The sequence below is a fragment of the Daphnia pulex genome, chromosome 2 (genome assembly GCF_021134715.1).
Source record: "Daphnia pulex isolate KAP4 chromosome 2, ASM2113471v1".
Lineage (NCBI taxonomy): Eukaryota > Metazoa > Arthropoda > Branchiopoda > Diplostraca > Daphniidae > Daphnia > Daphnia pulex.
The window spans coordinates 6,549,906-6,563,745 of record NC_060018.1 but is presented as its reverse complement, the minus strand read 5'-3'; the positions used below and the strand labels follow the sequence as shown (position 1 = coordinate 6,563,745).

Sequence of the window (13,840 nt, the reverse complement as noted above, 5' to 3'; positions counted from 1 at the left end):
AATTCTTGGCAGAGAATTAAAAAAGGAAATTATTTGCACCAGATAATTTTTTTAGCTACCGTTATTCCGTGACCGTGAGGCGTCATTCGCGCTTGCGCTCACATAAATCTTACTTTCAATCAAAGGCGGAAGAAAATAGTATTTATTAAAATGTAATGTTAAAAATATATTTTAGGGTTCCACCCCATCATGTTCGAAAATAAGTCTACCTTGAAACAAAAGAAATTCTACCTGTCGTTTCCACGACTCCGTTATAAATTTGTACCGCTTCATTGCACTGTAAGGTAACTGAACTTTATGCCTAAACTGGGACTGCGTAGAATCCTGTTTTTTAATAAGTTTCTATTTCTAAGAAAAATGTGAATGTCATGGCAAGAAAGCACACCTTTAGTCTGGCCCGTTTCCGCCCATTCCTTATGCTTATCTGGATGACCTTTACATAAATCTAACTCGGTTAGCGACTATTCAATAAAAATTAACGAATCTTTAAAGTATAGAAGGTTATATGTAGACGTGTCTCTAAGCAACTTTTATTATTCAGGAATAATAAGTAGATGGTTTGATAATGGTCAAATAAAATACATACTATTTCTGTGTCAATGACCAAAGTATTTGGAAAGATGGTTTATTAACAATGGAAAGCATAATTTCATTTTAAAATGTGCGTGAAAAAGGAAATATTTTAAACTATGTTATTTTCAAGACATTATTTCAATGTAAAAACAGTTATCAAGGATTTTTCAGCTTTAGATATTGCAGCATTTATATCAGTCATATGGCGTCAGAAGAAACTTTAGAGCAAGTTTGTGGACGTTTCTCTAAAAAATTAAGTTATTACTAGTTGACATGCTTGTATTTAGTGAACAGATTGTATAGAACACGCAAGGTTGATTTCAGATCCAGGTTTACGATGTCTATAAAAACCAAAGCCAAATTTAATTACAATCTTTAAAAGAATCTAAAATTATTTACCTTCGGGGCGAGCCTTAGGCTTGGGTAGACCTGAATCTTGCATTAGTTCAAACGCGAAGGCCACATTATGTACTTTTTGATCGAAATCTTTAGGCGTTAAAAAGAACTCATGAAGAGGTACAAAATACCCTTCCAACATTCCCATCAGCAATGTAAGAAAAACCCCATCATGAAATTGGGTGTCTAAATCCGTAACCTCAAGATGGATTTTATTAAGTTGCTTGTTGACAAAGGTCACCAACGATTTCTTCACAACCTAATTGGAAAAATTTTATACATATCATTTCAAGAATTTCTTTAAAAGTTAATTACACTATACCTGTAGTTTATCAGGAGCGTGATCAAATAGGGTGTCAAATGCATCTCTCTCACATCGCACACCAAGGTCGTCATAAGTGGATGTTATTTCCTCAGCCACAATACGATGGCTAAGGACCCCATCTTTTTTGGTAACCACAACCACGTTCACAACAACGTTTTCGGGCAACCGGATGGGAGCTCGAAACTGACGAGCTAATGATACCAGTAGATGAAGTATGGATACTAATGTCTTAGAGTGGATACTTTCTACGCTCCATCGGGCAGGTGATGTTCGACCTAGGCCTAAAACCTATGAATAAATTATGAACATTGTTAAAATTGAAAGGTATCCACTGTTCATGCTACGCATATTTACAGATATATGCACAGATTAAAACTGAAGTTGACGGAGAGAATCAATTTTTAATGAAGTAAGATTACTTAGCAGTTGAGAAGGATGATTGCCTTGACTTATTATTTTTTTGAATTAGTAACTTACTCTATTTGCATAAGCAAGAACAGTTCTAAGCTTTTGCTTTTGATTCTCTTCAGACTGTGTCACTTCAGGAACATCTAACTTTTGGCCAGTAAGTTTTTCTGAAAGAAACCATATAATTGCTTTATTACTATCTTATATCAGTTATCATATTACATTTTATCATCTAAAGATCCTAAAACTCTATAAAGACAATATATAAAGACAGAACTATTTACCTAGCAATTTCTGGAGTACTTGTCCATCATAGAGATCTTCATCAACATTTTGAACAATCATCCTGTGTTCAGCAAGTTCATCATTGATCCAATCAACAAGAACAGCGATTAAGGCTTTCAGTTTAATATCCTCCATAGATTTGGGTTCCACCATAGACCTTTCTTCATTTTCCTCTGTGAGTTTGTCAGACATTTGAATGAGTTGACCGCAGTCTACCATGAAATGATATCAACAAGTTACCAAGTGCATATTCTTCAGGTGGCAGGGAAGGTGCCATGGGGTTGCCTGGAGAATCGATGGCATTTTTCCCTTCTTCTTGAACTTCTTGTACTGTGTAAAAATAAACTTAATTAGATCTTACAAATTATGTTGTACTTTAATCACTAAGTAACATTGCATACTGTGTCTAATGAAATACAAAACTGTACAACACTGATAAACTAAATCAAAACAAATTATTGTTATCAAAATGTTTCACGAAAATGTGAAATTAATCGCCCTTTCAAGCAACTGATTTTCAAATGACCATATTAGGACATGTAGTAGAACAGAAATGCGAGTGGGAGGTAAACATAAATAATAGAAAATTGGAACTAAACAAACTTATAGCTAGTAGTATTATTACTTGAAATAAAACACAAACCTTCCTTGATCTTCTTTTTTCTTCCAAGAGTTCCGATTTTATCCCAAAAACTTTCTTCCTTGTCGTCTTTCTTTTGAGCAACTCCGTGTGGAGATTTTGGGCGGGACGGAGAAGACATTTTCGTAACCTTTCCTGTTCACCGTCCGCGTTCCACGCAGATTATTCATGGAGAAAATTAGTTGGGACATGTTGGGATTGTTAGACTAGATTTCCAGTGTTTCCAGCGCCATCTGCCGAGCGTTTTTTTTCTTTTGTGAAGTATACCTGGGATTTTAGTTGGGAAAGCTTGAAGAAAGAAGAACTTGAAGAAGACGCCCTTTAGGCCTTTACAAAATCATCAAGTTATTTACGGCCTGATGAGTACACAGCAACAATAAGATCAAACAGAAGTGAATGCAATATCACCCAGTGCAAGAAATGTTTTCATACAAATTAAGTAAATAATATTGCAATCTGAATTGGCGACTACAGAATATTTTATTTCTTACTCGAACCACAGGGCAGTCATAATAACACACGAAAACACAGTAGGAAATATGCAGAGTTAGTGCAACACAAAAGGTCAGACTTGAAGCCATAAAATAAAGAGGCGATTGGAAGATGATAAATAAAACTCAAATTCATCCGGAAAGATCATTACATTCATAAAGAGCTTGATCATAAATGTCACATCGAACCATACGACCGGCAAAAAACCTGCCGTTCAGGGAGTCCCGCGCTGTTTCAGCTCCTGAAGCAACGTAAAATAAAAGAAACGTTATAGAAGTGCTCAGTACCGAGTCTTTTTGCGATTTTACCTGTTCCAACTGTGAATTCAACGAAAATCTTAACGATTATTTCAGCATCATCGTCATCTGATTGTTTTTCTTTATAAATAATCACTCGTTTAACATTCCCAAACCTACAAAAGAAAGCTAGAATTCGTCAATTTTTAACGTATCATAACGGGAATTACTTTGAACACTCATCGGTGATTTCTTCTTGAAGAGTTTCGTCAACATCTTCCGGACCAACCATATTACGAAGTATGATGACTCGAGACTGATTAATGAACCAAGTTAAAATATGTTCAGTAATTACCGTGAATTCAAACTATTTGTAGTGTAAAAAAAATACTCACATCCGCTTTGCGCATCAATTTTTGCATGACCAAATGACGAGCAGACTGACCCTTAATTGATATATTTTCTTGCTGTTGTAGTGTTTGTGGTTCAACTTCATCCAACAGTTTTTGCTTAATCTCTTCTTGTTGCTGCTTAACCTGGCATTAAGTAATTTTGTTACATGCTAAACTATTAATGATGCTGAATCTAATAAACACTACATACTTTAGCTTCCTCCTGTGCTTTCCGCAAAATTTCCTGAGGATTCGCTATCGGTATTTGTTGCATTTGAATTTGCTGGATGGGTGGAGTATTGCTGAAACCACCAGTGGCCAAAACGGGAGTCACTACGGTAGGTGGTGGTATGGCTACTACATGTTGGCCTAATATTAAAAGAAATTGTTATTTGATCCTTAATGCATTCTCAAGAGTAAATCAATTGAATCAATATGCTTTAAAAAGACGCAAAAAAAATGTTCATGCACTTGTTAATCGAGCAGGTGAGACGACTGAGGGTCGCAGGGGTAGAGCTGGAGCACCGAGCTGTGGGATAGCCAGCCCCGGAGGAGGTATAGCTAAATTGGAGGCTGCTGCCGCCGCGGCAGCAAGGGCAGGTGATGTCAGACCTAAAGCTGTAGTCAGGGTAGCTGCAGCAGTTGCTAATGTTGGATTAAGAAGAGCAGAGAGACCAGCTAAAATAAAAAATAAAAAATAAATAAATATCATTTGAATTCTTAAACTCTTGTAGTAAAGAACGATTTAACCAACCTAATCCAGGAAGCCCTCCAGTTCCCGATAAAGCACCGGCAACAGCATCCATAGCTTGAATGCGTGCAGTTGCAGCAGCCGCAGCTAAAGCGGCCTGCGTGGGCAACTGTCCAGACGGAGGAGGTGCATTTGGGTTCTGCAGAAAGTTGCGTTGTTGTAGTTAATTAAATTTATAAACCATTCGTAAATAAGAGGACGTTACCACAGACGAATTAGGGGGCGTTATAGCCCGACCCACACGTAGATGTTGACCGCCCAAATCAAACATGTTCATAGATGCTATGGCATCATGGGCTGACTGAGTGGTCTCATATTCAATGAAACCATAACCACGGTGTTTTCCGGGAGCAGGGCCTTGAGCTAGCTGACACATTTTGATCTTACCAAATGCCTCGAAAACACTAAAAAAATATGACGATTATTAATTTATCACATATCTTCATCATCATAAAAATTAGACGATACCTTTTAATATCTTCTTCTGTCAGATCTGGATGTACTGATGCAATAAAAATGCGGTTGTAATGACGTGATTCTTCCATAATCTCATCAATGACAGGCTGAGCCTGTGGCATGTTACTCGGGCGTCCTACCTGTAGAGAACTTGCTGATTGGCCATCGATACGAGCAATACTCAAAATGAATCGTAACTCACCTTAATATTTCGCCCTCCAATCACCACGCCATTCATCTGTTCTAGAGCTAATTGTGCGGCTTCAGGGAGTTCATATTCAACGAAGGCAAATCCTTTGTGCTTTTGAGTTATGGGATCCCATGACATAGTAATAGATTTGATGGGTCCAAAGGGATGGAACGACTGTCGTACAGTATCTTCGCGCAACTCGAAACTTATGCTTCCAACATAAACTCTGTACGTGAAATCCATAAAAATTTAGATTTTGTTTTCTTATTTTACAATGCAAATTCATACCTGCACATAAGAACTAGGGCTTGGTGGCGTTGTAGGGATTTGGCTTGCTATTTTCGTCAGATTTAAACAGTTGAAATTAACAGTGAAACTAACATTTTGATTTTTCATACCTGCTGCTGGTGAGCGAGTGTTTGTTTCATTAAAACCATTTTGATACTTTGCTCCATTGCGTAGCGTTTCGCTCGACTAACAGCTTCTGTCTGTTCACTAGTCAGTTGAGGAGGAGTAGATCCATACATATCTCGACGGGCACCAGATCCTATTTCCATGAAGAAGAAAAATATTTCCCTGTATTTATATTTATTCATTTTTAAACGAGATGAAAATAAATTCGATCTTTACCGGCTGTTAAAGGTCCAGTCTGGTCTAAATCTTTTATAGGTCCAGGGAGATAATCACTCAGCCCTCCATCTGCAAAAGAGAGGTGTTTAGGAATTCGGTAGAACACGTTTTATTTAACCATATTCCTCTTCAAATGAAAGAGAAACATGATTAGGGTGTGACGTTTGCCATTACAGTGGATTGCATATTGTCTGTCTTTTAAAATAACTTTCTCAAGTTTCACTTAAGAACAAATTTTTGAGAATAATCATAATTTAATATTTGTTTCGACAATATGCTCCCGCACTTCATGGATAAATTGCGAACGCACAACGATAAGATGTAAAACTGAAAGGTCGATAAGAGAGCACCATGAACGGGAAATAAATAGTATGGTTAGGTGTATAAATACAGTAATCGAAAAGTCCCTTAAAACGGACAAGGCACATGGTTTAGAAGGCCTTTTTTTACCCCGTGCCCCTGATGTGGGCACTGCGGCTATAGTGTGTGAGAATGCAGGGGACGGTCATTTGGTTGACGATGATCGGCGGTACACTTTAACCCACGGGCACGATGGAAGCAAAAAATTTGTCACAGGAAGGGAGTAAAAAAAAACATGAAAAAGGGGAGGGCAGGAGAATCAAAGGATCCAAAAGAGAAAAAAGAGACAAAAAAGAATAAAAAGCATTATCTTCAGACGAGTTCCTATATCTTGGTTTCAAACTTCATCATAACATAATTTAAAACGTAAACATCAAATAAAAAAATCTTCCTCAAGTGGAAACCAATTATGGAATGTCAATACAACTTTTCTTCTACACTTGATCATCTCCCATAAGAAAATCAAGTTCCCTTCCCCTGTCAACCCACAAACAAATTGGCATATTTTTTTGTTTGGTGAGGCTACAGAATCCTGAAAGTCAGTAGTAATTTACTGTACCTTCATGCAAGTGAAATTATACAGTAAATATAGCCATATTTAAATAATTAAATACTATGTAACATCAAATAAAAACAAAGGATATCAGTAAATTATTATTTATACCACTTGCAAGATCCAGTCTCGGATATTTCAAAACTGGCTCTTCCTCTCCATCAACTCCAGGTGGTGGGGTCGAGTTCTGTTTCCAAAATTTACATGTAAACAAATAAAGAGTTATAAAGGTCAAAATAAATCTTGGTGGAACAGAATAGAAATGTGTTTTAACTATCAGGATAAGAAGTGAAATGACATCTTATTGATCCACATATATTTACCCGGCCATTTTCATTGGTCATTTTCCCAAAATCTTCGTCAAATAATGTTTTAAGAAACCGGCGAACTTTTGTTGTTTTCAACCTACAAAAGTTGTCGTAGAACGATGGCGTCTGTGATTGAACGCGACTTTTTCATGAACTGGGAACTGCTGCAACTGATGAAGGGAAAATTTAGCTAACTAGCATCCAAAAATATTGAAAAAAAAATGTAAATAAAAATCTGTTAAACATTGATCCAACTACGGAAGTTGGATTTTAACAGACTTTTATGTAAACTTTGAAGGTTTATCATTTTATTATTCATAATTTTTACAATTAAGTTTTTTTAGATAAATTGGTTGCAATCCGCTGTAGGAGGGTAGGTCGAGGGCCTGATTTTACTATTCTAAACCCACAGAAAAAACATCCGCTAGATGGTAGTTCCGTACGAGATGTAAGTCATGTAACTATCGAATCTTAGTTCCAATAAGGTATTCGATTGACATACTAGATCAGCAGAAAAATTATCATTTGGTTCGTTTCAACTTCTACACACACTTAACGATTCGTCAAACTCCTAAATCCTTTAGAGGAAAGGGAACTAAATCATTTAAATCAAATTATCCCCTTCATGCTGCCTGGTACGTTCTCAGCAGAATGGAAGACGGAGGATTTTTTGGTTTTGACACTTCTTTGCCGGTAATTTAAAAATTCAGTATTTGGTGCCTTGAAGAAATTGTATTATAATATTTTATTTCAATGAATGTATGTAGCCTGTCAGGAGAGGTCCTAAGCAAGAGATTGGCGATGTTGAACTTGAAGACACCTATGATGCCTTAAATGATGAAACATTTGGTGTCATTAATGCAGGTTGGTGATAAACAATAACTGGTCATTTGGTATTCACCTAACTTATAATTTTGTTTAGATGATGACTGGGAAGAAGAACATGAAAAATTGGCCGAGTATCTTGGGGAAATACCTAAACATGATAATTCTAAAATCAATGTGGAATATACCTTGGATGACTTTGAAGAATCTGCTTATCCTGGACCACAGCCTGTTCATCTGAGGAATGCTATAGTCGACAAAAGTGGGAACACTGAATTTGAAGCAGACAATGAGGATGCTGCTAATGTCGCAGCCAGTGTTTCTCAAATGTTATTGGACGATGATGACATTGACACCATTATTTCTAGGCCTATTAACTATTCTCGAATGGAAAATAAGGTACTACATATTTCATCTTTTCATCTTCTGTCACAAGAAAATTGCTGAACTCACTGTTTCTGCATTTTCCCATTTGTTTAGTTGTTTGGACAGATGTCCCCACAGTCTTCCATATTTAACACTGACATTGTTGGATCCCCTTCGACACCATCAATATGGTCTACACAACCTTCAGATATAAGAAAATCCTCCGAGGGAAGCCCCAAAGTTGTTTCTGTGATTTCTAATGGCAACCAAGTTCCACCAATCAGAGAGCATAATTTGCTTCAGGAGGGATTATTCAAGACTGTTGAAGAGCTCGAACGACATTTACTACAACAACCTAAACGACTGACAATGGAAGAACTCGAACGAAATTTATTGAGTAACAGACCTTTACCTTCGGGATCGATTCGCTCGGTGGAAGAAATTGAAGCTGAGTTAACAAGAGCACACCCACCGCAGCAAATTGGAATGATGCCCCCTCCGCACCTTCAGCCATATTTAAGGCTCCCTCCACCTATGAGCATGTCTTTACCTCCACCTGTTAGAGCCCCAATGCCGCATCCTATGCACATGCCATTACCAATGCCTTTGCCACGATCGAATGGTCCTGCTCCATTGCCTCACCAACAAAATTCGCAGTGGAATCGCAGAAATCACGAAAATACTAATCAGATAAGCCCGTCTTCAAATGATGCATCTAAAAGCCATGTGAATGAGAAACGACAAACGTTTGCTGCTGAAAACTACGACGACTACAATGGACTGATGTCAACTAAAGAGAAGCAATGGTTGATGAGCATTCAGATCAATCAGTTGATATCGGATAATCCCTATGTTGAAGATTACTACTTTACCGTGCTTCGATTGAGATGTCTTGGGAAACTTCCCGGTCGTGACAGTAACGAGGGGCCGAAGCTCATAATGCATGATAGAGCTAAAGTCGAATCTAGAACTTACGCACCGACCCAATTCGCTAACTCGTTAGGAAAACTTCAAGTTGTAACATACACGGCACCTCGTCGTATAATTGATGTCACGATATCCCAATCAACTCCCGAAATGGGTCAGGATCCCCAAGTGGCCGTCAAGGACATGAGAAAATTCAAGCAAATTTTGCTGGACATTGAAAAGATGTACGTTTGGCTGCTTGACTTAGAAGATGCTGAAATGCGAGTCGAATCGCTACCAAAAGACACGGAACCTGGTCCTCATCATCAAGCCACTATCGAGTATCAACACAAACTCCAATCATTTTTGTCGGCTGGAGATCGGCTTCAACAGATTATGCTCGTCAGGAAGGGAAAGGTACAGATTTTTTTTTCTGGTTGAAATATTTATCTTAATCTTTTGGCATGTGCCAAAAATTTGTTCAGTTAGAAAATTAAAATCAAACCTAAAATTCTTTTTTCGCTTTATCTGGATTAACAGGTTTTGATTCTTCGGGCTTGGAATCGATTTTCACCACAATTCCAAGAATTAATTGTTCGCACGATTTTGCTGAATTGTCTTATTTTGATTCGGCGCGACAATATCGACCATGTTCTTGTACGTTTTCTACCATTGGTGAATGACGTACTGGCTTCGCTAGAAGATCTTCAAGGTCTTGTCAGTATGGCACGATTGATTGATGCAGCTCAGAAGAACAGTGGATACACCAGTGTCACATCCGCCAAGGTTGGTTTCTAACTATGAATAACTATTTGTCTTTCGTTGTTGCAATCAAAGTTAAAATGCTAACAATCTGTTTGTTATAGGTGGGCCTCGACTTCATAAGTTTGATTTTGTGTCGAGGGACCGAACTGATGCCGAAATGCTCAGACGAACTTACAAGAGGTCAGTGGTCGGCATTCGTTCACAACGTCGGCAACTCTATCATCGCTGCTCCCACAGCACTGAAATCGGACCTAGGGCTGTTAAATTTAGAGCACTTTCAACAAGTTGGCATGGAAGAATCGAAGCTGAAAGCATTGAAAATCGTTTTAGATACTCTCACCCATGCTGGACAAGAGGCTTAGAAGATTGTCTTGTAACAAGAGAGGAAAACAAAAAAACGGTGACTGTTGACATGGATAGCTTATTGCGGGGACCGGAAAATTCCTTACAGAATCAGAACACAAAAATATCGAATGATTTGAGTTGTTTGGCAGTGCTATGAATGGACTTAATTGGTCTATTCTGACTGTTGTGTTGGCGTCAACTTATTCGAACTAAAGCACAATCCAGTCGTGCCGTGCCTTCTTGGCAGAAAAATGCTCATTGTTTCTGTAGATTGTTGTACCTTCTGACTGCTTGCAACCGAACTTGACGTACACATGCGTTCTGTAATTATGGCAAATACAAGCCCCCATGAACCTCAAAATTATTGAATCAATTGTGCATCCCATTTTAGGCAAACAATTTAATTGGCATACACATGGATTTCAAATGCTGATGTGCTTTTAAAATACTGAACGAATTGTAAATGTAGAAGATGGAGTACACAAGACAATTGGAAATGTGCTACTTAGAAACGAACTAGTCGGTAACATTAATGACTTTATGACGTCGAATTTTATTGCAGTAAAGATTTAAAATAAAATACAGGCAGCGTCGATTAAAGATATTTGACCCTTTCAGCCTGCTCTCAGTTTCGGGTGTACAGCTGATTTGGCTGCATAACCGTTGTAGGTCGGAACACCTTTTCTGTCCAGCAGCCCCTGCGTGCACTGCGAATCACTACAAAGGAATGTCATTACTTTGAGTACTTCAATCTAGACTATTTTTCAAATCGACTACTACTGACCTCTACCGCTAAAACCGAATTCAGAAGCTTGAGCGAAAAATCCTGGATAAGCGTAAGTGATGTCTGCAGGTGTGACGCAAACGTGATAGCCTTGATAATTTGGAGAACTGAAAAAGCAGAAGGGAAAGGTTTTTTAAAACATTTAGAGAAATACATTTTTCATTCAATTATGGAATGGAAGAGGAAAAGCGCAAATATTTGATCCAAACATTAATTTCCTCTGTGTGTCTTACAGCAATTAACAACGAGGAAACTTCCGAGTGGAAATTGTTTTGTGAAAAAAGCATGACGCTTTTTATCGAATTGGAAATTACGGATGTGACTTTATGACTTACTCGTATATTGTCCAATAACTTCTCCCAGTTACGATCAATGAACCGCCTATTAAATTACATTTGATTATTCGTCGAATAGGTCTATAAATAAAATATCTAATAGTATAATTCACCATAATATGGACTAAGGTCCAGAGAATCACTAGCGGTGAATGCTTCGTATGATTGAAACCATTCAACTTGATATACATTTAGCGCATCAGCTTGGAAGTTGTAGGGTGATCCTGCATAGCGGACTGATGACACCTGAGTAACCAATTGTCTTTATTAGTGTTATCATTCCGACTTGCATATCCTAATTCAGCTATCGCTGTGTACACAAACAAGGTAACCGCCCGTCAGCTAAACAAAGAAAACTTCCGCTAAACTTGACAGATATACGTTGTGACACCATTTTTTTTCCTGATTTACACACCTGATTGTTTAAACCTGTCGGCAAATCCTGGCAATAATTTTCTCCCCAGTAAAATGCCGAAGCTCCTAAGAAATTACTGTTGTAACTAGGATTTTCATACATAAGCCATCTAAAAAATAATAATAACAATAAAAATATTAAGAGTGGAAAATCACTTTTTGTTTTTCTTAACTGCAATTTGATATAATCATACTTACATGCCGCGAACAACACAGAAAGAAGACGCTAGGTCATTGAAGGCGGAATTTTGAAGATTGTCAACGTAATTATTGATTATTATCCACGATCCTGGACTATTCATTGCTCCATCATACAGTTGAAGTGTATGGTCGCTTTGTCCTGCGCATTGTATACAAGTAAATTGTAACATAAAGACACCGGTTTTAATTATAGAAATTATTATGACTGACCGTGAATCAAACTGAATGCAAGAAAGTTGAGAAATATCAACACTTTGGTCGACTTGAAGCTTTCCATATTCATAAATATAGCTGGTGGTGGCAGCCTAGAAGTCCTTATTAAACAAAAGAGTTTCGTTTACGGTGATCTAGATTGATTCAAGTGCGCAACAGATCTGGGTAGTTACCGTAAAGCGTGCACATATATCTTGCGTTAAAAGACGATTCAAGTGATGAAAATCTGCTGATAACGCGATGAATAAGGTAAAATAATATTATGACAAACAGGATTATTTTTTTATCCAAACCATTTTTCAGTTACGTCATAACAGATGTTTTTCAGATAAGCGTGATGACCCACCCACAGAGGCCTTTCCACCTTATATACCCTTATTGTGCAATCGCCCTCCCTCAACCCCCAACCACCACTTTTTGGTTAATACGTATATACGTACTGCATGATTCACGGTGGGCTATATCGATCCGTCGGTATTGCTGATACTATACATGTATACGTCGCCCTTCCGTGGGTTTTGTGGTAAAACTATGTACACATGCTATAACGCCATATAGTCCTACCTCCGTCTTGAATAGGCTTGACAATATCGAAGTTTTCTAGCATAGTGAACCAATAATATAGCCTACATGCCGCTATCCATCATGGTTAGTTTTGCTCTCTTTAATAAAGTAAATTGTTAGATCAATACACTCTTCATTAGTAGCTTTAAAATTGGATTCTTGACTATTAGGAAGAAGTACGACTAGCCAGCATTATTGAACTGGAATAAAGGAGTCGTCACATTTAGTCACGAATCGTGGTAAGTATTTCAGTTTTAAAAAGGCGCTCTATGGTTTTGAAATCATTATATCGATTGATTCACTTATTTTCCATGACCATAATTTGCTTATTATAAAAATCATTTTCCAGAAGTAGTTTGAATAAAATATAGCTATATGTAAATTTATGTTATGATATAAAGAGTTACGAGTTTATCGCAAAATGTTTTGCATTGTACACAATTTCGTACAAGGTAATAGAAAGTCTTCACGTGAAGTCAAAAAAACTTTCGTCCGAAAACCTTACTGGTAAGGACCCGCGATTAAACTGACGAAGACAGTCTCAATATTTCACTTAATGCTCGTTCTAAAATCTCAAAAAAGTCTGTCTTTGGCCATGTATATAGTGCTGTAGCCATAAAAGAAAAAAAGACGACAAAAAGAGTTGTTATCTGTCCCTTGGACTTTAAGAAAGCTATATTGCCTATTGGCAAAAGTAAGTAGGCTAACATGAGGGAATTTCGTTGCGTTTTTATTTCAGCAACAGCGGCGGGTGTTGTCCTAGTCTGCTCATGCCAATGATTGAATATACCAGTAGAATTTTGCTCTTTTTCTTTCAACCGGTTATTGATGCTTTAAGAAGGTCAGAGTATTTACAAGTGTTCTATATTGTGTTATGGAATGTGATGAAGCTAGTCTTCAAAGTTTAAACTTGAAAGCATATGGTGCAACTTTATTTAGGTTAAATACTATCAATCAGCTTTGTATGTAATTTCATGTAAACCAGACCAAATCATAAGTGCTGCTAAAAACCAGATCATGGCAAATGACTAAACATCGATGCAAATGATGTATGTGTACTCATACAGGTAACAGGTGGTATAGGCATGAAGCATTACCATGAGTACCAAAATTTAAAAATACAAGCA

The 13,840-nt window shown here is 37.5% G+C and overlaps 4 protein-coding genes and 1 long non-coding RNA gene across 6 annotated transcripts; 2 read left to right on the top strand and 3 right to left on the bottom strand.

Moving 5' to 3' along the window:
- The first annotated feature begins 5 nt into the window (after positions 1-5).
- Positions 6-845, top strand: LOC124210137. The gene is made up of 2 exons (XR_006881180.1): positions 6-284; positions 354-845. It is a non-coding gene; the product is annotated as an uncharacterized LOC124210137 (long non-coding RNA).
- On the bottom strand, positions 610-2,808 carry LOC124210092 (beta-parvin-like). The gene is made up of 7 exons (XM_046608406.1): positions 2,631-2,808; positions 2,228-2,317; positions 1,987-2,160; positions 1,772-1,869; positions 1,292-1,582; positions 973-1,228; positions 610-914 (listed from the first exon to the last, which is right to left on the bottom strand). Exons 1-7 carry the CDS (start codon positions 2,746-2,748, stop codon positions 838-840), a joined length of 1,104 nt encoding a protein of 367 aa, XP_046464362.1. The 5' UTR covers positions 2,749-2,808; the 3' UTR covers positions 610-837.
- Positions 2,809-3,088: 280 nt separating this feature from the next.
- LOC124210077 (poly(U)-binding-splicing factor half pint-like) lies at positions 3,089-7,188 on the bottom strand. Of its 2 annotated transcripts, XM_046608395.1 has the most exons (16): positions 7,011-7,183; positions 6,799-6,874; positions 6,225-6,308; positions 5,775-5,843; positions 5,543-5,691; positions 5,433-5,479; positions 5,157-5,370; positions 4,967-5,094; positions 4,704-4,902; positions 4,502-4,637; positions 4,219-4,425; positions 3,959-4,116; positions 3,751-3,891; positions 3,586-3,671; positions 3,428-3,531; positions 3,089-3,360 (listed from the first exon to the last, which is right to left on the bottom strand). In XM_046608395.1, the coding sequence occupies exons 5-16, from the start codon at positions 5,669-5,671 to the stop codon at positions 3,251-3,253; spliced, it is 1,659 nt and encodes a 552-aa protein (XP_046464351.1). In that variant the 5' UTR covers positions 5,672-5,691; positions 5,775-5,843; positions 6,225-6,308; positions 6,799-6,874; positions 7,011-7,183; the 3' UTR covers positions 3,089-3,250. The 2 variants fall into 2 exon arrangements, with proteins under 2 accessions (XP_046464351.1, XP_046464346.1); XM_046608390.1 differs by lacking the exon at positions 6,225-6,308 and having other exon boundaries at positions 7,011-7,188.
- Positions 7,189-7,392: 204 nt separating this feature from the next.
- Positions 7,393-10,563, top strand: LOC124210072 (protein PAT1 homolog 1-like). Its single transcript, XM_046608377.1, has 6 exons — positions 7,393-7,688; positions 7,763-7,859; positions 7,918-8,219; positions 8,301-9,509; positions 9,633-9,878; positions 9,959-10,563. The coding sequence occupies exons 1-6, from the start codon at positions 7,647-7,649 to the stop codon at positions 10,217-10,219; spliced, it is 2,157 nt and encodes a 718-aa protein (XP_046464333.1). The 5' UTR covers positions 7,393-7,646; the 3' UTR covers positions 10,220-10,563.
- A 172-nt stretch (positions 10,564-10,735) lies between these two features.
- Positions 10,736-12,390, bottom strand: LOC124210099. Its single transcript, XM_046608415.1, has 8 exons — positions 12,323-12,390; positions 12,147-12,250; positions 11,934-12,075; positions 11,737-11,845; positions 11,435-11,567; positions 11,322-11,367; positions 10,987-11,093; positions 10,736-10,919 (listed from the first exon to the last, which is right to left on the bottom strand). Exons 2-8 carry the CDS (start codon positions 12,217-12,219, stop codon positions 10,828-10,830), a joined length of 702 nt encoding a protein of 233 aa, XP_046464371.1. The 5' UTR covers positions 12,220-12,250; positions 12,323-12,390; the 3' UTR covers positions 10,736-10,827.
- Between the last annotated feature and the right edge of the window lie 1,450 nt (positions 12,391-13,840).